Source organism: Balaenoptera musculus, chromosome 14 (assembly GCF_009873245.2).
Source record: "Balaenoptera musculus isolate JJ_BM4_2016_0621 chromosome 14, mBalMus1.pri.v3, whole genome shotgun sequence".
NCBI classification, from domain to species: domain Eukaryota; kingdom Metazoa; phylum Chordata; class Mammalia; order Artiodactyla; family Balaenopteridae; genus Balaenoptera; species Balaenoptera musculus.
This window is the reverse complement of record NC_045798.1, coordinates 8,559,990-8,587,860: the sequence shown is the minus strand read 5'-3', so window position 1 is coordinate 8,587,860 and position 27,871 is coordinate 8,559,990. Positions and strand designations below refer to the sequence as shown.

General features: G+C 46.5%; 2 protein-coding genes and 1 pseudogene across 2 annotated transcripts in view; 2 read left to right on the top strand and 1 right to left on the bottom strand.

Annotated features, from left to right (window-relative positions):
• Positions 1-10,747, bottom strand: part of IFT81 (intraflagellar transport 81) — a 202,807-nt gene extending 192,060 nt beyond the window's left edge. Inside the window, exons 1-2 of the mRNA XM_036874999.1 lie at positions 10,680-10,747; positions 9,899-9,987 (exon numbers count right to left, since the gene is read on the bottom strand). The gene's annotated coding sequence lies outside the window, so the exon portion shown is untranslated. The remainder of the gene's footprint in view (positions 1-9,898; positions 9,988-10,679) is intronic.
• On the top strand, positions 984-1,738 carry LOC118906967 (annotated as a pseudogene).
• Positions 10,748-10,768: 21 nt separating the features above from the next.
• Positions 10,769-27,825, top strand: P2RX4 (purinergic receptor P2X 4). The gene is made up of 12 exons (XM_036875009.1): positions 10,769-10,996; positions 14,905-15,052; positions 18,057-18,128; positions 18,245-18,317; positions 18,768-18,864; positions 23,027-23,107; positions 23,212-23,353; positions 23,452-23,588; positions 26,010-26,103; positions 26,225-26,290; positions 26,627-26,722; positions 27,223-27,825. The coding sequence occupies exons 1-12, from the start codon at positions 10,863-10,865 to the stop codon at positions 27,247-27,249; spliced, it is 1,167 nt and encodes a 388-aa protein (XP_036730904.1). The 5' UTR covers positions 10,769-10,862; the 3' UTR covers positions 27,250-27,825.
• The last annotated feature ends 46 nt before the right edge of the window (positions 27,826-27,871 follow it).

Below are 27,871 nucleotides of genomic sequence, written 5' to 3'. Positions count from 1 at the left end.
GAAGCCCCAAAATGTTTTCTTAAAGCAGCTGCACCATTTTACTTTCCCACCAGCAGTATATGAATACTCCAATTTCTCCAGCCTTGCCATCTTTTTGATGGTCAATTGTTTTGATTATACCCATGCTAGTGGGATGCAGTGGTATCTCACTGTGATTTTGATTTGCATTTCCCTAGTGACCAATGATATTGAACATCTTTTCATATCCTTATTGACCTTTTGTGTATCTGCTTTGTAGAAATGTCTGTTCAAACCTTTTGCCCATTTTTAGTTGGGTTGTCATTTTACTGATGAGTTATAAGAGTTAAAGAACTCTTTAAGATTTTAGACCCTTCTCAGATATATGATTTTTCCCATTCTGTGGGTTGTCTTCTTTTTCTCAATAACGGCCTTTGATGCACAAAAGTTTTAAATTTTCATAAAGTCCAATTTATCTACTTTTTTTCTTTTGTCACCTGAACTTCAGGTGTCATATCTAAAAAACCACTGCCTAATTCAAGGTCACAAAGATTTACACCTATGTCTTCATATGACTCATAGTTTTAACTCTTACATTTAGGTCTTTGATCCATTTTGAGTTAATTCTCATATATGGTAAGAGGTAGGGGTCCAACTTCATCATTTGCATGTGAATATCCAGTTGTTCCAGCACCATTTGTTGAAAAGACTATTCTTTCTTTGCTGAGTTGTCTTAACATCTTTACTAAAAATCTTGGTGTTTTTTTTTTTAAGCTAAATTCCCAGAGTTGCTCAATAACTGACTACACTCAGCCAAGCATACAATATGCCACTGAATGTGATTAAGATTATGTGAAGGGCGGCTGCGCAGCGTCGGCAGGGAGCGCGGGCTGCGAAGAGGCGGGCCGGGCCGAGCTGGGCGAGGGGGAACGCGGACCGGGGAGGTGGCGGCGGCAACCTGGGCCTCGCGGCTCAGCCGCGCATCGAAGCAGGCCTCCGCGGCGTGCGCCCCTCGCCGAGCCCGCCCCGGGCCGGCGAGCGCTGGTCACCGAGGCCCAGGCCGCTGCCGCGGCGAGTTCTTGAAATCATGAATCCTGTTTATAGCCCGGGTTCTTCTGCGGTTCCCTATGCAAATGCCAAAGAAATTGGTTATCCAGCTGTTTCCCCATGGGTTACGCAGCAGCTCCTGCCTATTCCCCCAACACGTACCCTGGAGCGAATCCTACCTTCCAAACAGGGTACACTCCTGGCACACCTTACAAAGTGTCCTGTTCCCCCACCAGCGGGGCGGTGCCACCGTACTCCTCCTCCCCCAACCCCTACCAGACCGCTGGACATGCCGTGCGAAGTGCCTACCCCCAGCAGAGCGCGCACGCACAGCAAGGCACGCACTACCCCCAGCCCCTGTATGCAGCACCCCCTCACGTCATCTACCACACCACAGTGGTGCAGCCCAACGGCATGCCAATGCCAGCGACGGTGTCCCCTGCTCCCATCCCTCTGCCTAGAGGCAACGGGGTCACCATGGGCACGGTGGCGGGGACCACTATAGCCATGTCAGCGGGTACCTTGCTGACTGCCCGCCCACTCCCCAACTCCTGTCGCCCCCCACCCCGTCACTGTGCCCACTTATCGGGCCCCAGGAACACCCACCTACAGCTATGTGCGCCCTCAGTGGTGATCACCCTGCAAACGTTTGCGGATGGATCTGTGCAGTCACATCGTGGAGGTTCCACAGCTGGTGCTGCAGGCCTCGTGCCTCCAACCAGGACTTTCTTAATGCTCTGGACACTTAGCTAAACAATACTACGGCCGGCCCAGCAGGTCCCAGCGCCCTCAGTCTCCAACTGACTCTGTGGGTTGGTCTTAAAGCAAATCCTGTTTGGTGGGCTGCCAGGCAATTTTTTAGCTAACTGTAATGATAAAAAGGGAGTATTAATCTATTCTGAATCATATCTAGCTGAATGCATGTTTAAAAAAAAACAACAACACAAAAACAAAGCTTGTTCCATCTACCTGCAGTGACTGATGCAGAACCATCATATGTAAAATCCAAAGGAATGGAAAAGTATTTTACAACTTGTATCATTAATGCACTCTTGTAATGTATGCAAAGTCAAAGTGAATTTCTTCACAGAGCATCTGAAATCTCTTCGATGATTCTTCAGCCTTTTGGGGTTGACGTGGGTTGCCAATTGGAAACATGGACTTCTACTTTCCACCCATCTGTTCCTTTTGCATGGACTGCACTGGGAGAGAGTTGCAGGGACAGGCAGAGTGTGGGGAGGCCACCGCTGCTTGGGGTGCAGCCAGGTTAATGGCTTTCTCTCCATTTAGGCGTGTGGGGTCAGTGTGATGTGGACGTCCTTAGGGATTACCATGAATCCAGTTAGGGACAAAAGGTGGTTTATGTATCAGCAAAGCAATTTTCTCTGCTATATAAATTTTCATTACAAATCTCTTACAGATAGAGATGATGCTTTCTATATGTTTAATGGAAAAGTCCTATGCAGAGCGATATTATTTTCCTGGGATGGAAGATATGTGAAAGAGAACCAGCCACACTTGGAGAAGGTATTGGCCTCTCCTTTATTTAGCTTAGAAAAATCATTCCTTTTTTCTCCCCCCAGCCGGGGGAAATGTCTGAATCACCTGAAAACATATGTAGGCATTGTTGTTCTCCCTCCCACAAAGAAGGGCAAAGGCTTCATTCAGCTGTGTGTTATGAAGAAAGTTGTATATTTAAGAACTTTTAAAAGGGAACAGGACTTTATTGGATATTGATTGTTTCTTGTAGAGAGACAGGGCTGTGGCTGTGTTTCGGCCCATGCACTTTATGGGGACTTGTCCTCTGAGAGCATCTGGAGGGGACTCGTGGAGATGGCTGTGGGGAGGTGTGAGGGAAGGGCTGGCGCCTGTTGTCTGTCAGCCCCTTCGGCCATCTCTTCTTGCGGCTGAGGACACTCGGCACAAAGCACGTGTGGACAGCAAAGGGCCAGGCAGCATCAGAACGTGTTTGCCTGCCGGAACTTATTACAGAAAGGATTTTGTGTTTAAAATCTGAATATTGTACATAAGAAACCAAGAGGATTTTTTGCCTAAACGTGCCCAACTTGTATCGATGGGTGTGTGTGTGTGTCTGTCCTCACATGAAGTCAGAGGGGGTGGGGGGTGAGGGCTGTTCCCTTTCAGCAGTCTGTCAGGGGCGGGGGTGCCCCTGCTCCACCCCGTCGTTGTTTCAAGCGCTGTGGGCCTCAGGTGGGGCGGGGCACCTTACTCTCCTTACAGCTCCGGCAGCTGGTCAGGGCTCCGGCACTGGGGTGCCATTCAGCCCCGGATGGTGAGTGGGATACCTGACCCCTGAGCCTTTGGTAACCTTACTTTTTATAGTGAGTACTCTTCATAATTTTCTTTTTCACATTTTATTTTATAAGAAATTTAGGAATATTTTTGCATGGATCATTGTAAACAGAAGATTTATTTCTGTTTAACCTACCTTTGTATGTGTGTATTCGTGTGTGTGTGCGTGTGCGTGTGTGTGTGTGGCAGCCATTTACCCCAGGCACAGTGTCCACTTCTTCAACTCTTTGTTGGTAATTCCATCTGTGTAGTGGCCAGTTTGTAACATCGATATGTTCTCCAGGGCCTGAACTGATCCAGTAACAGAGAAGCTGGTTTCCCCAGTTTAGTGTAATAAGTTAGGAGAAAATATGATTTTAGTATATGTTTTTTAAAAGTCCCAAACAGAGTGCACATACACAGATACACACATGCGACTACCTGTAAGGGTTAGAGTCATTTGAATTCAGGAGGAAGTTATGAGAAATTATATAGGCTCTTTCTTCCAGCTTGCCTGAGACTTGGCACACACAGGGTGAATGTTTTCACGAGCACTGAATTAAATGGTGTTTTCAAGAGAAAGAAAAGAGTGGGTTGCGTTTTCTCCCCATTTATATCAGCTTTATAAACACTTTCCCCCCTGTAATTTCTAAAAAAATCTTGCTTCCCTTTTGTGAAGTTGAGTTGGGAGACTTCATCAAATACTTTTGCATTATGGAATACATCTGTGTGGAAATCTTTTCAATTTTGAAACTATCAGGGCATCAGCTATCAAATGTGAAAGGTAGATCTTGTCTAGCAGGTAAGAATCTGGATATAATGAATAGTAACAAAACTATCATATGTTGTAATTTTAGCAGCATTTAGTTCCAGTAAAATTAAGGAATACAGCTTCTGTTATAAAGTTGCATAATTTGATATCCTAAGCACAAAAGTAGAACATTCAGAGAAATTTTGCATTTTTTATATGTGACATTCCTAATTTGAGAGTCTTTCAGCTAAATTACAGTTATTTTAGAAGTTGAGACAGGCAAATAAAGGAACTAATTCCTATAAACATAGATATCATCATGGACATTTTAAAAAATTTTTGTTCTACAGCCTTCCCTTAAGGTTTAGAAGGTATGTTTCTCTGCTTAGGGAAACCCTGTTTGGATCTGGGCCAGATGATTGAATGTTTCACGATGAGTGATGGTCCCATCAGCTTGCTGCCTCTGAGAACTGAGGCCAGCATCAGGGCCAGGGCCATTTGTGACAAGCACAGAAGCGCTTCCAGAATCTTTTGTCTCTTGTGTTTGATCTTTTCTCAACATTCTTGTTGGTTTAGTTATTAGGCCTACCAGTTGTATTATATGACTCCGTTTCTTGAGTGCTATGCAAATGTAGTATTTACAGGAGCTGAGAGTGGTCCTGAGCCGTGGGCTGGACACCTGGTCGGTACTCGGTACTCGCCCTGCCCTTCCCAAGCTGTGCATGCAGTGCCTCACTCCATCTGCTGGCATCGGCACTTCAAACAAGAGGAAATAGATTCTTGGGGCTTGGGATATACTAATCTCTGGTAGTGCTGTCCTGGCAGCAGGTGGTGAAAGGATGGCAGGAACCAGACGCATCAGTATTGGGGCCTACTTTTTAAAGAAACTCAGACTTCTTCACCTGTCCTTTGTAAACATTTGGAAACAGTATTACTCCGACCAGTTGGGCCACCTTCTCCCTATCTGGCAGCTAACAGCTGGACGCCCCAGTTCTTGCCAGCCTGGGCATTGCCCAGATGGGACGCCTGCCTGACACCCTCTGGCCGTGCAACGGCAGGCTTAAGGGTGTGGGGCTTGAGGTGGGGTACAGCTTCTGGTTCTTCTCTTGGTGCTAAGGACGGGGTGTGTCTCTAGAGAGGAGTGGTTGGCACAGGGGAAGGGTGGACTGCGTGACTCTCCTCTCTAGTACATTTCAAATGTTGGTGTGTTTTTTTCTCCTGAGCTGTTTATTGCTCAACCTGAGCTTTCTGAAAGGAGCCTGCAGAGGACACGCTGCAGAGGAGGGTCTGATCTTTTCAGGTAGAAAGTTGCAGAGTTGATCTTACATGTTTCAGAGTATTTGCCTCTTTCCCCACCCTATTCACTTGAAGAACAGAAAACCTCTGAGGTAATCTTATTTGAATCCCCAGGACCAATGCCAAGTCACCTGGGACAGGGAGACCAAGGAAAGGCTGGCATCTCTGTGCAGGGAGCCTGCAGTGAGCTTCAGGGGATGCTGTGCTCCCAGGTCTGGTGTGTTGGAGATGACAAGTGTCTTATCTTGGTCTCCTGAGCCCTGTTTGAGTCTCCTGTAGGTCCTCGTGCAGACCAGCAGTCAGTAGAATAATTGGGCTGGACCTGAGGCCAGCTCTCATGTGTTCCTGGTGGGGTTACTGTGATGGCCACTCAAGAGGGACCCCAGGGAGCCACTGTTACTGACTAGGAAATGGTTCCTTTTTTTTTTTAATCAGTCATCAATTTTATACACATCAGTGTATATATGTCAATCCCAATCGCCCAATTCAGCACACCACCATCCCCACCCCACCGCGGTTTTCCCCCCTTGGTGTCCATACGTTTGTTCTCTACATCTGTGTCTCAACTTCTGCCCTGCAAACCGGTTCATCTGTACCATTTTTCTAGGTTCCACATACATGCGTTAATATACGATATTTGTTTTTCTCTTTCTGACTTACTTCACTCTGTATGACAGTCTCTAGATCCATCCACGTCTCAACAAATGACTCAATTTCGTTTCTTTTTATGGCTGAGTAATATTCCATTGTATATATGTACCACAACTTCTTTATCCAGTCGTCTGTCGATGGGCATTTAGGTTGCTTCCATGACCTGGCTTTTGTAAATAGTGCTGCAATGAACATTGGGGTGCATGTGTCTTTTTGAATTATGGTTTTCTCTGGGTATATGCCCAGTAGTGGGATTACTGGGTCATATGGTAATTCTATTTTTAGTTTTTTAAAGAACCTCCATACTGTTCTCCATAGTGGCTCTATCAATTTACATTCCCACCAACAGTGCAAGAGGGTTCCCTTTTCTCCACACCCTCTCCAGCATTTGTTGTTTGTAGATTTTCTGATGATGCCCATTCTAACTGGTGTGAGGTGATACCTCATTGTAGTTTTGATTTGTATTTCTCTAATAATTAGTGATGTTGAGCAGCTTTTCATGTACTTCTTGGCCATCTGTATGTCTTCTTTGGAGAAATATCTATTTAGGTCTTCTGCCCATTTTTGGATTGGGTTGCTTGTTTCTTTAATATGGAGCTGAATGAGCTGTTTATATATTTTGGAGATTAATCCTTTGTCCGTTGATTCGTTTGCAAATATTTTCTCCCATTCTGAGGGTTGTCTTTTCGTCTTGTTTATGGTTTCCTTTGCTGTGCAAAAGCTTTTAAGTTTCATTAGGTCCCATTTGTTTATTTTTGTTTTTATTTCCAGTACTCTAGGAGGTGGATCAAAAAAGATCTTGCTGTGATTTATGTCAAAGAGTGTTCTTCCTGTTTTCCTCTAAGAGTTTTATAGTGTCCGGTCTTACATTTAGGTCTCTAATCCATTTTGAGTTTATTTTTGTGTATGGTGTTAGGAAGTATTCTAATTTCATTCTTTTACACGTAGCTGTCCAGCTTTCCCAGCACCACTTATTGAAGAGACTGTCTTTTCTCCATTGTATATCTTTGCCTCCTTTGTCATAGATTAGCTGACCATAGGTGCGTGGGTTTATCTCTGGGCTTTCTATCTTGTTCCATTGATCTATGTTTCTGTTTTTGTGCCAGTACCATATTGTCTTGATTACTTTAGCTTTGTAGTATAGTCTGAAGTCAGGGAGTCTGATTCCTCCAGCTCCGTTTTTTCCCCTCAAGACTGCTTTGGCTATTCAGGGTCTTTTGTGTCTCCATACAAATTTTAAGATGATTTGTTCTAGTTCCGTAAAAAATGCCATTGGTAATTTGATAGGGATTGCATTGAATCTGTAGATTGCTTTGGGTAGTGTAGTCATTTTCACAATATTGATTCTTCCAATCCAAGAACATGGTATATCTCTCCATCTGTTGGTATCATCTTTCATTTCTTTCATCAGTGTCTTATAGTTTTCTGCATATAGGTCTTTTGTCTCCCTAGGTAGGTTTATTCCAAGGTATTTTATTCTTTTTGTTGCAATGGTAAATGGGAGTGTTTCCTTAATTTCTCTTTCAGATTTTTCATCATTAGTGTATAGGAATGCAAGAGATTTCTGTGCATTAATTTTGTATCCTGCAACTTTACCAAATTCATTGATTAGCTCTAGTAGTTTTCTGGTGGCATTTTTAGGATTCTCTATGTATAGTATCATGTCACCTGCAAACTGTGACAGTTTTACTTCTTCTTTCCAATTTGTATTCCTTTTATTTCTTTTTCTTCTCTGATTGCCGTGGCTAGGACTTCCAAAACTATGTTGGATAATAGTGGTGGGAGTGGACATCCTTGTCTTGTTCCTGATCTTAGAGGAAATGCTTTCAGTTTTTCACCGTTGAGAATGATGTTTGCTGTGGGTTTGTCGTATATGGCCTTTATTATGTTGAGGCAGGTTCCCTCTATGCCCACTTTCTGGAGAGTTTTTATCATAAATGGGTGTTGAATTTTATCAAAAGCTTTTTCTGCATCTATTGAGATGATCATATGGTTTTTATTCTTCAATTTGTTAATATGGTGTATCACATGGATTGATTTGCGTATATTGAAGAATCCTTGCATCCCTGGGATAAATCCCACTTGATCGTGGTGTATGATCCTTTTAATGTGTTGTTGGATTCTGTTTGCTAGGATTTTGTTGAGGATTTTTGCATCTATATTCATCAGTGATATTGGTCTGTAATTTTCTTTTTTTGTAGTATCTTTGTCTGGTTTTGGTATCAGGGTGATGGTGGCCTCATAGAATGAGTTTGGGAGTGTTCCTTCCTCTGCAATTTTTTGGAAGAGTTTGAGAAGGATAGGTGTTAGCTCTTCTCTAAATGTTTGATAGACCTTTTTTTTTTTTAATGATTTTTGAATACTGCTTTTTTTTTTTTTAGACCATTCTCATAGTACTTTTTTAAAACTTAAGCCAGCATTGTCTTCCAGTGTTAAAGGCACCCCTCACCTCTGCACTGAACTTCAGGTGTCAATCAATACAAAGGAACATCCATCCTGAGCCAATTACATTATGTGTAAATTCATACTATTTTAATTTTTTATGCAATCTGATGAGTAGATGAGCTCAGACTTAAAATTCTTAAAAGCACGTTTATTGTAACAAGAATTGTTATGTATTAATACTGCACTTTTCAATAAAGACTGACTTGTGTTGCAAAAAAAAAACAAGATTATGTGAAAAATCCCGACTGTAATCAGCAGTCACTTTTACTTTATAAACTAAGATTACTCTGGCTAGTGCACTGGATATATTCACTATCTTAATTGTGCTGATGGTTTCATGGGTGTGTACATATGTCAAACTTATAAAATTGTATAATTTAAATATGTGCAGTTTACTGTATGTCAATTATGCCTCAAGAGAGCTGTTTTTAAAAAGAGATAAACTCAGGGCAAGAGTGTAAATGAAACAATTTTTTTTTTCCTAATCATTTTTCAGGATCAGCTTCTCTTGTTGGGCCTAAGGTTACACTACCAACTAGGCACTTACTTACAAAAACTTTTATTTGTACATTTCTCTTAACTGACTTTGTTCAAAAACACAAAGAAACCATTTAAATTCAAGATCTGTAAGGCTAAGACCATCTCATTACTATGGGGTAAGTATTCACGAGAGCTGTAAATGTGTTTTGACTCTTAAGGAAAAGTACTTTTAAGTTTCTTTCCAGTGAGAATTTAGTGACTGGGTTTTCTTTTCTACATAGAATTTAAGTCCCCCCAATTACACAAAGCTCCATTTTGGCAGAGACTTTATCTGTCTGTTCACCCTCATATGCCTAGCATCTAGAACACTGTTAAGCACACAACAGGCACTCAGTAAATACCTGTCAAAGAATGAATAAAATCCCACTTAAACTGTCACCACCTTTTCCTGGGACCATTTTGAACTGAGGCAGGTGGCAGCTCTATTCCTCCTGTTAACATGACAAGTCCATCTCCAGAGGCAGATACTGTCTTCCTCAAATTTTATTATTATTCACCTTTTTATATTTGTAAAAACAAGGTGGTGTGGCTTAGGAATCTCACTTCCAGGAAAAGACCTAAAATGGTGTGTTAAAGATTACGCATAGGATCCACAAACTAGAAGCAATCAGATGAGAGCGGTTAAGGAAATCATCCCTAACTGAAGAAACAATCCATAGATTAAAAATTATCGTTAGGACAAGTCTGCCGTAACATGGAAAACATGTAGTGTGAATCAGGAATTGAAAAGCACCATCACTGACTATGCTTACAAATTAAAAACGTATACACAATTATCTGCTAGAATTTATACTCCATGAAGGCAGAATGTTTGGGTTTGTTCTGTTCACTAGACAGTGCCTGATATGGAAGGTGTTTATTAACACTTGTTGAATGAATTAATGAAACTAAATATAAAACATACCTATGATAACATACCTGAAGGGAATGAACACAGGTGGAAAATTATGTTCAGGTGGTGCAACTGTGGGTGTTTCCTCCACTTTCCCTCTATTTTCCAATTCTCCCTAAAGTTGTGATAAAACTTTCTCAGTTCAAAGGATGGTCACAGAAACCCCTCACCAGGCTCAGGCTGCTTCCTCCCGTCCTACAACTAAGGAAGCATCGGAATGGGAGTAGGTATGTGGCCTGGCTTCAATTCTAAGAAGGCTATCTTGCAGCGTGTGTCGCTCCAGCCAAGGGTCCCTAGGGTACCGGATATTTAGGCTTTCCCTCCTGCAGCGAGAAGGCAGCGCTGCCCCCCACTGGAGCCTGCAGGAGAGAGACTGCTCTTTCCCCTAAGCTGCCCGCAGCGCCTCGCCTCGCCCCACCCCGCCCCCAGGTCACTCCTAGACACCCACGGGGGCCGCTCATTACCCCTCCCGCCCCTCGGGGGTGGGTGTATCTCGTTTCCAAGGTGGAGGTCACTCTCTCCTTCAGGGCTCTATCTCCCCTGAGCGTCACCGGTCCTCCCCGGTCCTCCTCATGGGGGTCATTCGTTCCTGAAGGAGAGGTCACTCCGTCCCCGTGGGGCCCATCCCCCTTGAGGGGGGGTCGCTCGTTCCGCCAGGCCCTCTGGGGGGGAGGGTCATTATTCCCCCGTCCCTCTCCAGAGGGGGTCATTCGTTCCCAACGAGGAGGTCACCCCTTCCCCCAGGCCCCATTCCCCCCGAGAGGGTCGCTCTCCCGCGACCCTCCTGAGGCGGCGCGGCACTCGTACCCGAGGGGGAGGTCACGCCTTTCGCCCGGCCCCGTCCCCCGAGGGTCAGCGCCGCCTCCTTCTGGGCCCTCCCCCACGAACGGCCGCGCCGGGCGGGGCTCCCGGGCGGGGAAGCGGCGGCGGGTCCGGCTACCGGGTCCAGAGCGCGGAGCCGGGCGGCGCGGCGGCAGCGGGGCGCCAGCCATGGCGAGGTGCTGCGCGGTGCTGGCGGCCTTCCTGTTCGAGTACGACACGCCGCGCATCGTGCTCATCCGCAGCCGTAAAGTGGGGCTCATGAACCGGGCGGTGCAGCTGCTCATCCTGGCCTACGTCATCGGGTGAGCGCGGCCGCGGGCGACGACCCCGAGGGGTCCCGGGGACAGGGGGGTACCCGACGGCCGGGAACTGCCCCTTCTGGGTCCCGGCCACGCACCTGCTCATCTTGGCCTAGGTCCCCGCGAGCCCCGCGAGCGCCCTCCAGGTGGGGTCCAGGGGACAGCGACCCGAAGCCAGGGATACATCCCTACTCCCCCAGCCCTCCACCCCCGACCCTAGCCACCAGGGGGACGGGCTCTGTGCCGGCTCCGGGTCCAGAGGCTGCTTTGATGTTGTGTCTTGAAGGCAAAGCCTAGCTAGACCTTCATCCTCGCCATTCATGCTTCCTGTCCCTTCGGACTTGCTCCATGATGTCCTTTGGCTGGGGGTGGGAGGGCTTTGCCGTAAATGACTCACTCTTTGCCCTGCACTTCCCATGCTGATGATCTGCTGACAGAAACCAAGGTTTGGGATTTCCACTTGGTTCCTTTTGGGTCTGTGGCTTCCTGTCCTTTCCTCTGAGCATCATATGGTAACCCAAGATAATAGAGAGGTCACGCTTTCAAAAATCACTTAAAGTTCAGTTCCTTCCTTTTATGAGGTTGTTGGAGTTTTTGGTATAGGCACCTGCCTTAGCCTCCTCGTTCCCCATGCTGCCCTCTTTGCTTATATGTCCCTCCACCATCAGTCCTCACCTAGTGCTTAATTTTAATTGATGCACCCTTACAATGTAATAAAACTCGAGAGGAGGTGGAAATTAATTTACCAACTGGGCCCGCTTTCAAGGTCCACCTGGGGTGTTATGGTGTCTACAGCTGCTGAGCTGACAGATGTTAACCTGCTGCACCGTGGGGGGGGGGGGTTGTTTTCCTTAAAAGGCCTAATACAGTGTTCCCCAAACTGCACATAGAGCTATTTGCAAATCTTTAAAAAATACTGACTGCTGGCTCTCAGACCCAGAGTTTCTGATTCAAGTGCTGTAGAGTATGACCAACTCCCCAGGTGATTCTGATGTGCAGCAAATTTTGGGAACCAGTGTCCTAGTGTTTCCCAAACCTACCTGAACATGAAGGACTCATCTGAGGAATTGTTTAAAGGTAACAGGACACCATCCTCCCCCTCCCCCCGACCCTGGGGTGGGGCTTGGAATCTGTTAACACTGCCCAAGGGAATCCGCATGATCTGGCAGGTTTGGCTTCTACCATCTATCAGCGCAGCAGCAGTAGGTACTGACAGTAGTCAGTAAAAGGGCTTTCCAGGTATGAACTCTGCATCAGAACCACTTGGCCTACCCCCAGGTTTGGACTCTATAAGTCACATTAAGTACCATCACAACCAACTCCTTGCCCCCCAGTGATTGTGATGCACCCTTAAATTTTGAGACCCGCTACAAGCTGGTTAACTAAACTCATATTGCTGGGTTGGACCTGAAGCATTTGGAATCAGGAGGTGTCATGCAGCTTTTTCCTTTTGGCTTTTGCTGCTCATAGGAAAATCAGTTTACATCTACTTTGTATCTGTAAAGTTCTAGACTGCATACAGTATATCTGCACTTGTACAATATGGTAGCCAGGAGTCACATGAAACTGTTGAGCATTTGAAACATCCCTACTCCACATTGAGATGTGCTATCACTGTAAAATGCACGCCAGATTTCGAGGACATAGTACAAAAAAACAATTAAATATCATATTAATACATCTTATATTGATAGCATTAACATATATTGGATATGTTGAGTTACATAAAACATATCATTAAAATTAATTTTACCTGTTACTTTTTACTTTTTAACATGGCTACTAGAAATGTTGAAATTACACAACTCGTGTTGTATTTCTGTTGGGCAGTGCAGCTTTACAGGATTCCTATGGAGTGTTGTCTGCCTCTATCATGAGGATTTTTTAAGCAGTAAATGCTTTGCTTTTATACATCTTGCTGTGATCAGATCTGACTCAGGATCTGAATTTAGGGCTTTTAAGAAAAATTTTAGAAAACCTCATCTCTTAACTTTCTGATTCAATTCATCTTGGTGAAATTGTGGTCTCTTTTCCAGTAGTGACCAAAGGTAATCCTTCCTCAAAAAGAGACTGAACAGGACTTCCCTGCTAGTCCAGTGGTTAAGACTCTGCACTTCCAATGCAGGGGGCACGGGTTCAATCCCTGGTCGGGGAACTAAGATCCTGTGTGCTGCATGGCCAAAAAAAAAAAAAAGAGAGAGAGAGACTGAACACTTCTCAGTTATCTAATTGTATTATCAGTCACAGGATGAGGTAATAGTTATTTACATAGTGATTGGGGTGAAACCATGTGTCTCTGACTTAGCAACTCACTGTCCAGTCAGCCCTCCTTATCCTCAGGTTCTGCAGCCACAGATTCAACCAACCATAGATAGAAGATATTTTAAAAAAAATTCCAGAAAGTTCCAGAAAGCAAAACTTGAATTTGCCACTTGCCAGCAACTATTTTTACATAGCATTTACATCATATTTACAACTATTTACGTGGCATTTACTTTGTATTAGGTATTATAGGTAACCTAGAGATGATTTAAAGTATAGGGGAGGATGTGCATAGGTTACATGCAAATACTATGCCATTTTATATAAGGGTGTTGAGCATCTGTGGATTTTGGTATCCTCAGGGGTCCTGGAACCAATCCCCTATGGATACCAAGGGATGACTATACTTGGTGGTAAAATAATAGTGACCCTGCTCTAAGCTTCTCTGTGTCTGACTAGAAGTAAATGGAAGCTTATACTGCAGCTGAATTCCTAGAAACCCTGAAGAAGAGAACTTCTTAGGGAAAAAGCCCATCTCTAAGATGGGTAGTGAACTTGGAGACTACTCAGACAATAAGTAACCAAATAAGCAAATTTCTGAAGTCTCAGCACCTAGAGCTTATAAGGAGGGGAGAGGGATGTTAGTAGCATTTCTTGATTCTAGAAATTACAACAATAGTAGTCACTATTGATGTTTAACAACAGCTCTGATGGGGAGGAGTTCTGATTTGTAGTACTGGCCAATTTCCACGGTGTAAATGCTCCCATCGTGGCCAATTTCAGCCTGCCGATAATGGCTCACAAACATTGTTCCAAGCATTTGACATGCATTAACTCATGTAACCTCACAACAATCCTGTGAAGTCTTGTTATCATTCCCATCTTATAGATGGGAAAAACAGGCACGGAGAGGTTAAGCAGCTTGGCCAAATTTATGCCTAGTGAGATAGGCTGGCTTCAGTCTGTTCCAGTGTCCTAACCACTATGCACCAATGCCTTCAGATTTTTAATTATTCAGGCTGGTAGTGAAGTCCCCACTTCAGAGGAGAGAAACATACATGTGACCTGAATTCTTAGAGAAAAAGTAAGAAACTATTATACATTTACTTAAAAGATACGATTCTCCTTTCTAGAGGGCATATATAGCATAGAGGGCAAGAAAGGAGACTTCGAAAGCAAAAAGCTTGAGTTCAGATGCTGACTCTGCCATTCACTAGCTGTGTGACCTTGGGCAAGTGACTTAACCTCTCTGAATTGCAGTTTTCTCCTCTGTAAAATGGAGAACAATAATGACACCTGCCTTATAAAGTGGTCAGTATTAAATTAGTTAATACACATAAAGAGCTTAGATCAGTACCTGGCACCTAAACACATTCAAATGGTAACTATCATTATCATAATTTCTGTTATCTCATGGTGATTCTGCAGGTCACAGTGCATTGAAAGTGTTCAAATACCTAGTAATAAAGACAGCATTCACTGAGCATTTTCTTTGTGCTGATCACTGCGCTAAGTTACAAAGTTAACTTTTGCAAAGTCACAACAAGTAAACATCATACTTTCAGCCTCTGGCTACCAGAGGCTCCCTAGCATTAATTCAGATTCATGCAATCCTAATGGCAATTTAAGAGACCTGTTTTATTTTGTAGCTGGGTGTTTGTGTGGGAAAAGGGCTACCAGGAAATGGACTCTGTGGTCAGCTCCGTTACTGCCAAAGCCAAGGGTGTGACCACGACCAACACTTCTAAACTTGGATTCCGGATCTGGGATGTGGCCGATTACGTGATTCCAGCTCAGGTAAGCCTCCCACTGTGTCGCTGTCTAAAGCTCAAGCCTCTAGTTAGCTGCTTTCCCTTCACCTTTGCACTCTTGATTAGTGATTGTCATGCCCAGAGTTCTAACATCACCAATGCCCAGACTGATTGTTTTAGTCCAAGAAAGCAGTGCAGACAGACCTCTTTTTGGCTTAGGGTCTAACAGGTAATATTCAATCAGCTACGTTTCTTCAGCCCTAAAACATGGCTGGCTTAAACAGAGGAAGCTTTCCATGTGGACATCTGAGTCTGTCGCCGGACTTGAAAAGTGGAAAAGCATATGTTTTAAATCCTGGGAAAAATGCAGGTGGAACTATTACCTTTCCACATTTTGTGATTTGCTTTATTGTTGTAAACCCACAAGGTAAATCTTTTCAGACAGCGTAAAAACTTTAACAGCCATTAGCGACCCAAAGCCGAAGAAGAAGGAAACAGCCGTACCCATATAGGATTCTATCGGGAACACAGGGAAGGGAAGAAACTGTTTGATGTAGCATCCTAGTCTCCCGTCTGTTAATCCACAAAGCTCCAAGTTAAATATTGACTCTCTTTAACCATGATAATGGCTCTGATCCACAGTCAAACCCCACATATCCCTCCAGATGGCCCACGTGCTAGGGTGACTGGGGTGGCCACATGCAGATAAGCTGCCAACTCTTGGCTCAGAGCAAGGACTTCAGAAACTCTCTTTCTTCAAGTGTGTTCATTTTCCCTCTGCCTTCTCAAAGAAGGTTCTTGTGGGGTGCCCAGAGAGAAATCAGAGCTAATAAGCCATAAAGGTCAAATGGAACAGGGGATTCATAGTTTGCTGGAGGAAGCTGGTGCTGTTGGCACGCACCTGTCTCTACAGAGGGACCTCTGCTTCCTACGAAGCCACGGCCTCGTCCTGGCAGGCTCGGAATATCACACTCCGTCTGTTTACTGGAGCCTCAGAAGGGTACGGCCCCCTGCTTCTGCCCCTCAGTGGAAAGGAGCACACAGCAACTCCGCCTTCCATCTCGGATCGGAGCTGGGGGCCGTGTGAGTTCCACAGGGCTCTCTTCATGAGCTTTCACGATATGCTTCTGCTCCTCCAAAGATGGAACACAAACATCTATTTGCACCGCATCTACTCGGCTCATCTCCAGACTGAAATTTCCCTAAACTTAAAATAGATAAGAAATAGGAAACAAAAAGTAAACCACACTGACTTGTTCAGGTCTAACTCAGGAGAGACGCAGCAGCAGCCTTCTGTAAACACCAAGCAAGCGGTGTGTCTACATGTGGGACACGGGAGCCTGCTAGGGCGCCTGACCCGGGCCTCCTGCCACATCCTCACGCCCCCTCCTGTGGCCATTTCCTCATTTCCCAACATGCTTTGTTCCAGGCCTGTCTTTGAAAGATGCCAACTATTCCCAGAGCGTCCACCACCTTGTCAGACCTGGGAGTGGAGATGTCTACAGACCCTTTGGTCCCTGAGTTTCCCTGATGGCTCCCAGCACTGACTGCTCTTCTCAGGAGTATGAAATGCTCAGAGAATTTCATTTTAGAGCACCAGCGCCCAATAAGGAGGAGGTCCAACTAGAATTGGCAGGGTCTTTGTCTTTTTTTCCTTATACTGGGAGGTCACCGTTAACAATTCTTCAGTCTCATCCCCAAGTGAATTGCTCTCCAGAAACTTAAATCAACCATTTGGCACATTCATACTTAGGAGGAGAAAACAGAACTTTCTCAAAAGGAGAAGTGTCAGGCTTCCCTGGTAGTGCAGTGGTTAAGAATCTGTCTGCCAATGCAGGGGACATGGGTTCGAGCCCTGGTCTGGGAAGATCCCATATGCCGTGGAGCAACTAAGCCCGTGTGCCACAGCTACTGAGTCTGCACTCTAGAACCTGCGAGCCACAACTACTGAAGCCCGCGTGCCTAGAGCCCGTGCTCTGCAACAAGAGAAGCCACCACAATGAGAAGCCCGTGCACTGCAATGAAGAGTAGACCCCGCTCTCCGCAACTAGAGAAAGTCCGCGCGCAGCAATGAAGACCCAACACAGCCAAAAATAAAATAAATAAAATAAATGAATTTAAAAAAAAAAAAAAAGGAGAAGTGTCAATGGTGAGCCCTGATTGGGTCTTCTGTATAGAATGTTTTATGTATTTATTTTAGTTCCTGTTAGGAAAGAGAACCAGCCAAACTTGAGACCTTTGAGGTCTCGTGTTTTTGCGCCCGTGAGGTAATCCAGTTGGCAGAGGATATTCTGAGCACTTATTGACTCTTTCCCTCAACAAGTCAAGCTTTATTAAGGAACCATTTCAGGGTATAGACATGTTTTTTTTATCTGAGGTGAAATTCATGTATCACAATATTAACCAGTTCAAAATGAAAAATTCAGTGGCATTTAGCACATTCACGATGTCGTGTAACCATCACGTCAGTCTAGTTCCAGAACATTTTCATCAGTCTAAAAGGAAACCCCACACTCATTAAGCTATCATCCCCTTTTCCACCTTCTCCCTCACCCCCTCACAACTACTAATCTACTTTCTGTTCCTGGATTTGCCTATTCTGTACATTTCATATCAATGGGATCATACACTACGTGGCCTTTTGTGTCTGGCTTCTTGGACTCAGCATCATGTTTTTGAGGTTCATCCACGTTGTAGCCAGGTCTGTGCTTCATTCCTTTTTATGGCTGAGTCATATTCCCTTACAGGTATGGACCACAGTTTGTTTATCCATTCATCCGTTGATAGACACTGAGTTGTTTCCACCTTTAGGCTATTGTGAATGATGCTGCTGTGAACGTGTGTGCAAGTACTGGGGTCCCTGTTTTCCGTTAGGTTATAAACTCCCATCGGTGAGAGTGGGAGACGATAAGATCAGTGTTTTTAACTGTTTTCTGCATGGCACAGGGGGGAAGTGAAGGCACCGTCCTAGTAAAGGGCCTTCCCTGTGGCTCTGCTTGGCTCCTCGGAAGGTAATATGCAGCACTGTCTCCCCTCTGCCTGCTTCACAGGAGGAAAACTCCCTCTTCATCATGACCAACATGATCGTCACCATGAACCAGACCCAGGGCCTCTGTCCTGAGGTAGGCAGCTTCCTGGGGAAGAGCCTCGGTTCTCATACCCACCTCTCTGTGCCTGTCCCACTGTGGGTGGGACCAGGCCGTGTGAAACCTGTTCTCACTGGTTCTTCTTTTTCCAGATTCCAGATGAGACCACTGTGTGTGAATCCGATGCCACCTGCACTGCTGGCTCTGCAGGCACCCACAGCAATGGTACAAACCTGTGGCTGTGACTCCACAGCAGACGCTTAGCCTGGGGAGGGCGGCCCCCGACCACACTGCCTCCCCCGTGGGCCCCCTCTCAGAGGGAAATCTCCAGGATGGAGAAATCCCCCACACGAGCCTGGGAGAGCCTGGTGTCCAGACTGGGGTCCTGGGACCCTCTCGACGTTCGTCTCTGTCATCTGCACCCCAGAAGCCATCCCAGATCTCGCCCTGTCCTATGGCTCGGCATCAGCCCAGCCCTGCAATTGGCAAAGCAGTGACGTGGCTAGGACTCAGACAGCTCTTTTCCTCCAGTTTGAATTTCTGGATGCTGTCTAAATCCCAGAATTAGACTAGCTCAAGATTGATTGCATAGGATGCATGGTGGAGTTTCTACTCTGCCTCACAAAGTAGAAAGTAGGAGACCCCCGTAGACCTGGGTGCCCCTCGCCCCTGTAGGAGTTGCGACAGGAAGGTGCGTGCCGTTCAACGAGACCATGAACACATGCGAGGTGGCCGCCTGGTGCCCGGTGGAGGATGACACACAAGTGCCAACGTGAGTCCTGCCAAAGGGACAGAAGTGCCCTAAACGCTGGGTCTCGGGCCTGAGAGAGGTGGCAGGGGAGCTGTGGCTTTGTGCTCGTGGTGTCAGCCTGTGGAGTCGGGCTTCCCTGGGCTGGCGGTTCTCAACCACAAGGCAGCAACCCTCAGCAGCTAGTGGGCCACAGTGTTTGTCACTCATGATAAGAGTGCAGATGACTTATTGCTACATTAGGTCTCTGTCAGTTGCAAGTAACTGACAGGAAACAGTTCTCAGGGCCTTAAACGGGTGTGTACAACTGTGTTAGTTGTTCAGCTAACCACAGAGATCCCAGCATGGCTAGACCTGGGGCTCAAAGGACAGCATCCGAGTCGCCACCTCTTGGCTCTGCTTCCCTCCGTGGTGGCTTCATTTGCAGGACCCATGGCATAGTCCCTAGTCTCCCTGCCCAGCTGTCCGTAGAGATTCTAGACCTATCCATCTTCAGCCACCTCTGTCAACCCGTCCAACCCATCACTGTGGCTGTGGGATGGATTTTGCTTATGGCTCAGGCCTGGGTCATGTGCCTTCCTAGCTAGGGGGGGGAGTCAGACCCACCCAAATGACACAGGTTGAGAGTGGGGGAGGTGTGGCTTTTAAAGGAAGTGTGGGGTTCTGTTACCAGAAAAAAGGGGTACAGATGCTGGGCAGGAAAAGTGTGTTTTATAAACTAGAGCAGGTTCAAGGTTGCCTAGAATAACATTCTTCCTAACAGTGATCAGCTGTGCTGTGAGTGGGTGGCGTTAGAAGTAATGCTCTCAGAAGTGCTTGCACCCTGGGGCCTTTCTTGCTCAGCGTTCAGACTGAGGCCTAGATAAGCCCAGGGGAGCAGGTAACCATGTGAGCCTCATCCTGGGTGTGTCGCAACACAAGAAAATGTTGAGGACTGCAGATTGCTGAGGGCAGCAGCTCCGGCAAGGGAGGGAAGTACTAGAAGACGAGGAATCCTAGCATTCTGGAGCCGGAAAGGATTTTATGGAGCCGGTGGCCATGTGTGGCTACTGAGCGCTTGAAATGCAGCTGGGTCCAAAATGAGCTCTCAGGGTAAAATACACTCCAGGTTCTGAAGGCTTATTATTAAAAAAAAAAAAAAAAAAAAAAAAGAATATGTAGTATCTCATTAATAACATTCTGTGTTGTTTACATGTTAGAGTAACATTATAGATATATTGGCTTATTACAGAAAAGTTCATTTCACTTGTTTCTTTTTACTTTATTTTTGGCCGCGAAGCATGTGGGATCTTAGTTCCCCGACCAGGGATGGAACCAGCGCCCCCTGCGGTGGAAGTGCAGAGTCCTAACCACGGGACCGCCAGGGAATTCCCTCTTTTTACTTTTTAATGTAGCTACTAGGAAATTTTAAATTACAGTGTGGTTTGTGCCTCACAGTATATTTTCACCGGACAGTGCTGTTATGGATCTTTTTTTTTTAATTGGAGTATAATTGCTTTACAATGTTGTGTTACTTTCTCCTGTACAATGAAGTGAATCAGCTATATGTATGCCTATATCAGCGCTGTTATAGATCTAATCCAGTGTAGGATGATTTTTAAGTGTACACTGATACACGAAATTTCAGCACTGAGTCACATGGAGAGAAAGGCCTTCCCATCTCCGCTCTTATTCAGCCCCTAGCTGATATCAAGGAGGAGATCCTGGTCTGCAGTGTCTTCAGTACCTCTCTGTCCCTCGCTGATTTCCATTTTTCACCGAGAACAAGCCCCAGGCTCAGCACCTTGGGCTAACAAAAATATGTACCACGGCTCGTAATGACATTGTTCTTAGTTATATTTATTTGAATGATGACCTCTAACTTGTGGCAAACGATATTTTTTATGGTCATGATGGAAAGTTTTATTTCAAAATGAATGTCAGTTAAAAAAAAAAAAAAAGTGAGTTTATCCTAAAGGTGGAAACACCTCAAATGTCCATCAACAGAATGTGGTGAACACGTACAATGGAATGTTATTGAGCCATAAAAAGGAATGAATAAAAAGCTCTGACACAGGCTACCACAGGGATGAACATTGAAAACATGCTAAGTGCAAGAAGCCAGACACAAAAAAGTCACATACTGTCTGATCCCATTCATATGAAATGTCCAGAATAGACAAATCCATAGAGAAAGAAAGTAGATTGGTGGTTCCCGAAGGCTGAGGGGAGGGGAGAATGGATAGTAGCTGCTTGATGGGCAAACAGTTTCATTTCGGGGTGATAAAGATGTTCTTGAACTAGATAGAGGTGATGGTTGTATAACACTGTGAATGTGCTTCATGCCACTGAATTGTATACTTTAAAATGGTTAATTTTATGTTCTTTGAATTTCACCTCAATTTTTTTTTATTTTTTTATTTTTTTTCAATTTTTTTTTTAAAGGAGGGTTAATCTTAAAGACAAGTATTGCACATGAGGCACACAGTGGTATAGGGAGTGACAGAAGTTTGAGAAACCTTGATATAGTCCATCCCCTTGATACAGGGACAAGGGAATTCAAAGCTCCAGAAGAAGTGCCTTGGTCAAGGTCTTTGTCAGCGGTAGCGACAGGCTCAGCTCCCGACATTGTGTGGCCTCGTCACTGGCCTTGCTCCTTTCTCAGGGTGGGGAAGACTGCTGAGGTTTTTTATAGCTTCAAAGATTCCACCTGGGGGGCTTCCCTGGTGGTCCAGTGGTTAAGACTCCACGCTTCCACTGCAGGGGGCACGGGTTTGATCCCTGGTTGGGGAACTAAGATCCTGCATGCCATGTGGTGCAGCCAAACAAAGATTCCACCTGGGTCAGGGGGCCCCCCCCACTGAGGGGTCAGTCTACAGTGCCAGATCCTCCTGTAGAAGCCCTCCAAAGCAGTGGGGTCCCCTTGGGGAATTCAACTCCTACTGTCAGCAGGAGCTGACATGGCACTTCCAAGAGGCGGTGCAGCAGCAGACATGCACTTTTTGTGTCCAGCCTGTAGGTGAATTCACCTTTGCTTTCGCTTCTTTTTGTTGTTGTTGTTGTTTTTAACATCTTTATTGGAGTATAATTGCTTTACAATGGTGTGTTAGTTTCTGCTTTATAACAAAGTGAATCAGTTATACATATAAATATGTTCCCATATCTCTTCCCTCTTGCGTCTCCCTCCCTCCCACCCTCCCTATCCCACCCCTCTAGGTGGTCACAAAGCACCGAGCTGATCTCCCTGTGCTATGCGGCTGCTTGCCACTAGCTATCTATTTTACATTTGGTAGTGTATATATGTCCATGCCACTCTCTCACCCTGTCACATCTTACCCCTCCCCCTCCCCATATCCTCAAGTCCATCCTCTAGTAGGTCTGTGTCTTTATTCCCCTCTTGCCACTAGGTTCTTCATGACCTTTTTTTTTTTTTTTCCTTAGATTCCATATATATGTGTTAGCATACGGTATTTGTTTTTCTCTTTCTGACTTACTTCACTCTGTATGACAGACTCTAACTCCATCCACCTCACTACAAATACCTCCATTTCGTTTCTTTTTACGGCTGAGTAATATTCCATTGTATATATGTGCCACATCTTCTTTATCCATTCATCCAATGATGGACACTTAGGTTGCTTCCATGTCCTGGCTATTGTAAATAGAGCTGCAATGAACATTTTGGTACATGACTCTTTTTGAATTATGGTTTTCTCAGGGTATATGCCCAGTAGTGGGATTGCTGGGTCGTATGGTAGTTCTATTTTTAGTTTTTTAAGGAATCTCCATACTGTTCTCCATAGTGGCTGTATCAAACCAGATCTGTTGAGCATTCCCGAGAATACCTGAGGGAGGTAAGCCCTGAAACCCAGCACCTGCCGGATGAGTGATTTCTAGTGAGGCCACGAGGCACCACCCCTCCCACCCTTCGTTAGCTATTCCTCAGGTTCTTAAATTCCCGCTGCCTTGAGGAAGAGGCCCTGCCCTTCCATGACTGGAAGAAATCAGAAGCCTTGGTTTGCAGTCTCCTCTCTTGACCTAGTGTTTATGCAGAAGAAAGTAGAAAAGACGAGATATGTTTTACTTTTTTCTTGGCAAAGTGACATTATAAGACACACGTGTATGCGACTTAAAAATATTACCTAGGTATATTAGGAGTGTACATATGTTTGTACTTTTATTAACAATATGTTGTAATTTTTTTCAGGCCTGCTTTTTTAAAGGCTGCAGAAAACTTCACTCTTTTGATTAAGAACAACATCTGGTATCCCAAATTTAATTTCAGCAAGTAAGTGGTGGCCAGCTGTGTGAATTCACCAGTGTCTTGGAGAAACTTCTGGCTCTTCTTTGAGGTTTTCCTTGCTCCTATTTTCTGCTTCCTCCCAACTTTAGGAGGAATATCCTTCCCAACATCACCACTACCTACCTCAAAACGTGCATTTATGACGCTAAAACAGATCCCTTCTGCCCCATATTCCGACTTGGCAAAACAGTGGAGAACGCAGGGCACAGCTTCCAGGACATGGCTGTCGAGGTAGGTGCAGGTCGTGGCTTTCCTAACACAGTCTTTGACACATCTCCTTCTAGAACGGGCTCTGAGGAAGGCTTGCTCTGTCTGTCCGCAACCCACAGGGAGGCATCATGGGCGTCCAGATCAAATGGAACTGCAACCTGGACAGAGCCGCCTCCCTCTGCTTGCCCAGGTATTCCTTCCGCCGCCTGGACACCCGGGACGTGGACCACAACGTGTCCCCAGGCTACAATTTCAGGTGGGTGTGAGCTTGGGTCCCATTCCTCATGTGCTGGGGGTGATGGTAGTTGCATCACTCCCCAGTGGGGGCCTCCACGCCCACCCAAGACCAGCACTCAGGCGGCACCCCAAGGGCAGGTGGGGAGGCGTGTGCCAGGGAGAGTGGTCCAAGCAGGGCCTTGCCCCTGTGGCATCCCGACCTGTGAGAGCCCTCCTCGCCTTTTCTTGCCTCCAGAACGACTGTCTGCTTTAGCTTTCCTGGGCCGGCCAGCCTCAGCCAGGACCCTGCTGAGTTTTTTTTCTTTTTTTTTTGGCTGTGCACCTGTGGGATCTTAGTTCCCCGACCAGGGATTGAACCCAGGCCTCCTGTAGTGGAAGCATGGAGTCCTAACCACTGGACCGCCAGGGAAGTCCCTCTGCTCACTAATTTGGAGGAGTGGATGAGCCTGTGGTCCTCCAGTCCAAAGGCCCCTGGGGCCTGATCCATGAATTGGTTTCTCGGTTGATCTGGCGCCCAGAATCTCCAAGGTGCAGGGGATACAAGTTTTAGCCTCAGGAAAGGCCTTTGCTGGTATTTCCCCGCTAGAAGTGCTGTGTATTTGTTTCCTGGGGCTGCCGTAACAAATGACCACAAACTGGGTGGCTTGAAACAGCAGGAATCTGTTCTCTCACAGTTCTGGAGGCTGGAAGCCCAAAATCAGTGTGTCAGCAGGCCAGGCTCCTTCCTTGCCTCTTCCGGTTTCTGGTGGCTCCTGACAATCCTTGGTGGTCCTTGATTCATAGATACATTACTCAATCTCTGCCTCTGTCGTCACATGGCCTTCTCCCGTCTGTGCCTGTGTCTCTGTGTCCTTTGTCTCTCTTATTTTACGGACACCAGTCATATTGGATTTGAGGTCCACCCTAATCCAGTATGACTGCATCTTAACTAATTACATCTGCAAAGACCCTATTTCCAAGTAGGGTCAGTGGTGCTCTTATGCTGCTCTTGTCTCCCTCTAGTGGTGATGTGTGGAATCAAATGCACAGAGCATCTGCTGTCCTCTTGAACCGTCTGGCTCACTGATAGAAGGGCAGATCCTTGCATTTTTCCTTAGTAAGGCAGTCTGATTTGCATTGCTCTATCTCTATGGTTACACAGTTTCTTGTAGAAACCACTGTGGAAAACCTCAAGCTTGGGTTGGAACCCCAGAACAGAGAAGCCGATGGGACCCTCATAAGGACATCCATCCCCCTGACCTCCACCAGCATCAGGCCCCACCTGAGTTCCCCAGGCCTGAACCATGGCATGGAAGTTGTGGGCCAGACAGATCTCAGGCCACAGCTTAGGCTCCTGGTGGATCCCCTGTATAACACGGGCAGCAAATGGTATCGGTCTCAGTGGTTCTCCCCCCAGCATGCCCCTTCGTGTTCTATTTTTGCATGTGGGATCTTAGTTCCCCGACCAGGGGTTGAGCCTGTGCCCCCTGCAGTGGAAGCACAGAGTCCTAACCACTGGACTGCCAGGGAATTCCCCCTCCTGGTGTCCTTTTTAAATGGTTTTATTGAGATATAGTTCACATACTACACAGTTCACCCATTTAAAGTGTAGAATTCAGTTGTTTTTAGTATATTCACAGAGTTGTGCAACTGTTACCACAGTCAATTTCAGAACATTTTCATCACCTCAGAAAGAAACCCCAGACCCTTTAGCTCTATCCCTCTATCCCTTCAGCTACATCAACCCCTGGCAACCACTAATCAACCTAATTTGCCGATTCTTGACTTTCATAGGAATGGACTCATACGATATGTGGCCTTGTGTGACTGGCTTCTTTCACCTAGCATCATGGTCTTTTTCCAGGTTCATCCATGCTGTGGCATTTATCAGTACTTCTCCTTATGGCTAAATAATATTCCATGGTGTGGATATAACACATTTTGTTTATCCACTCATCCAATTGATGGATCAATGGTTCTTTAATACAAAAAATGTCCAGTGCTGAGATGCTCGGTCCCCCCACCCACAAAGCAGACTTGGCCATCACTGCTGGCTGGCCACCTTCTGTTAGGGGCCAGGGTCTCCTTGAGAGAGACGGGGCTCAGCTGTATCAGGAAGGACTTTCAGAGGAGGAAGTTCCGTTTTAAGTCGTAGGAAGTGAGGGTGATGACAGAGGAGGGATCTCTTCGTGCGCCCTTGTGCCAGCATTCCAGACCCTCTGCCCTGCGGGCCCCAGCGCCTTCCTCCTCAACAGGCCAGCCCTCCTTCTGCGTGGCTCACATTAGCCAGGAGAAGCCCCGAGGTGCTCGAGTGTGGTTCGTTCAGCAGGCAGAGCAAGCCCTAAGCCAGTGCCAACTCCGCCAGGGCCTCAGGAGTTCGCTCTGACATCCCTCAGCAGGACCCAGAGGCTGTCTCAGGCCTCCCTGTGCCTTTTCCCTCTAACCCGGCCTCCTTTCCCAGGTTTGCCAAGTACTACAACGACCTGACCGGCACCGAGCGCCGCACACTCATCAAAGCCTACGGCATCCGATTCGACATCATCGTGTTTGGAAAGGTAGCCTGGCCGCCGGCTCCCCTCGTTCAGAGCCCACTGGTCCTCTTCTGGGCTGGCCAGGGGCAAGGGGCCCTCTCCCCACCCCTATCACAACTTCTTCTTTTTCTCCCATCATTTGCAGGCTGGGAAATTTGACATCATCCCCACCATGATCAACATTGGCTCCGGCTTGGCGCTCTTAGGGGTGGTGAGTGGCTCACTTAGACCTCTCTGGCCACCCGCCTGGGGCTGGGACCCCCCCCCCCCAGCACAGCAAGCTGAGACCCTCTGCTGGCATCCTGGTTCTTCCCCTTGACCGCAGACTTGTTTCTAGGCTCGACTCTCCAGGCTTATTTCCCTTCCCCATCCCCGCCTGCCCTTCTCCAAGACCACGCCCCTCGGGCCCTAACCTTTTCCCCCCTGGAGAGATGGAGGAGCCTTTCATTTCCTTGGAAGATCCCAGGCTTTGTGGGAAGGGGCGCACACAGAATAATAGGGGCCAAAGCATCCTGCCTCATTCTTTCTTGCCCTGTGCTACATTCAGGCGACAGTGCTGTGTGATGTCATAGTTCTCTACTGCATGAAGAAAAGATACTACTATCGGGAGAAGAAATATAAATATGTGGAAGACTACGAGCAGGTAGGCCACCTCCTGAACTCCCAGCAGGCAAGAAGGTCCAAGCGCCCTACCTCACCTGCCTCTTGTACCAGCGGTGAGAACCCCTAGTTCATTTAGGTGTGTTGTCCACTTAGGCAGTCACATGCGACTCTTGTCATCTGCTCCATTTCTAGACCATCTATACTAGCCTTTACTTCATACTTTTCTTCAAATGGACTCACTCTTTAAAATCTAGCCTTCATTTTAATCAGTGATGTCTCAGGTTAGTTATGATAACGGATATCATGACAAAACCTCTGTCCACACTCTACTTAAATTCGCCTTGCAGAGCAAGAGGGGTTGGGTACCCCTAGGACCTACCTGAATACGCTCAGCTGTGCAGGGCTGTCCAGACGTCCTCAGGGAAAGTGCCCGATTCCCACCTGCCCCAAATGGTCCAGGCTTGCCTGCGGGCAGCACAGGGCGGGTGCACATGTATCCATAAGCATATCAACTGACGATAAGCATATTGTTCTTTGCAGGGTCTTGGCAATGAGACGGACCAATGATGCCCACCCCACACCTGGGCTTTCCTTGGCCCTCATCAGAGCACAGCAAGGAGGGAGAAAAGGCTGCCTGCCATGTCACCCCAGAGGAAGTTCCAGATTCTGAGTCAGTCTCCACAAGTACTGCCGGGTTGCCCAGCTGCTCCCATGTCTTGTGTGTAGGGTTTGCGTAGTAAACCACTATGCACATTGGTCACCTTCTGTCTGTGGCTGGGTCACCTCTGCTGTTCCTTCTATTTGGGGTCACTGGGGCAGGCTCTGGCCCGAGGGCAGTGAAGTGGCTGTGGCTACAGGGCCAGGGCCTTCTCCAGGGCCGGGTCTCCTCAGAAGCTCCCATCTCCAGCCCCCTTCGAGACAGGCCCAGTCCTCCGAGGCCCGGCAGCTCCACTCAAGCACTGTATAAGGAAGGCGGGACACCTGGCTGTGCTTGTAGCTCTTCGGCACACGCGGGCTGCTGTTCCTCTCCCCCAACCAGAGGCTTCAACCACGAGGTCATGAGGCGGAGCTAGTGTTTTTCCTTTGAGAAGAGCTACATTGAGATGATTGAGGACCAAATATTAAAACAAATGATTTTCTTAATCTCTGTGTGGTTTCACGGCGTGAGCTAGAACTTTCCTTCCTTCCC

What these genes read in the sequence shown, in the direction of transcription:
- P2RX4 (XM_036875009.1), top strand. Translation starts at nt 10,863, where the DNA reads ATGGCGAGGTGCTGCGCGGTGCTGGCGGCCTTCCTGTTCGAGTACGAC. An exon ending in CCCAAATTTAATTTCAGCAA is followed by an intron (nt 23,108 to 23,211) that starts GTAAGTGGTGGC and finishes TCCCAACTTTAG; the next exon opens with GAGGAATATCCTTCCCAACA. An exon ending in ATGTGGAAGACTACGAGCAG is followed by an intron (nt 26,723 to 27,222) that starts GTAGGCCACCTC and finishes TGTTCTTTGCAG; the next exon opens with GGTCTTGGCAATGAGACGGA.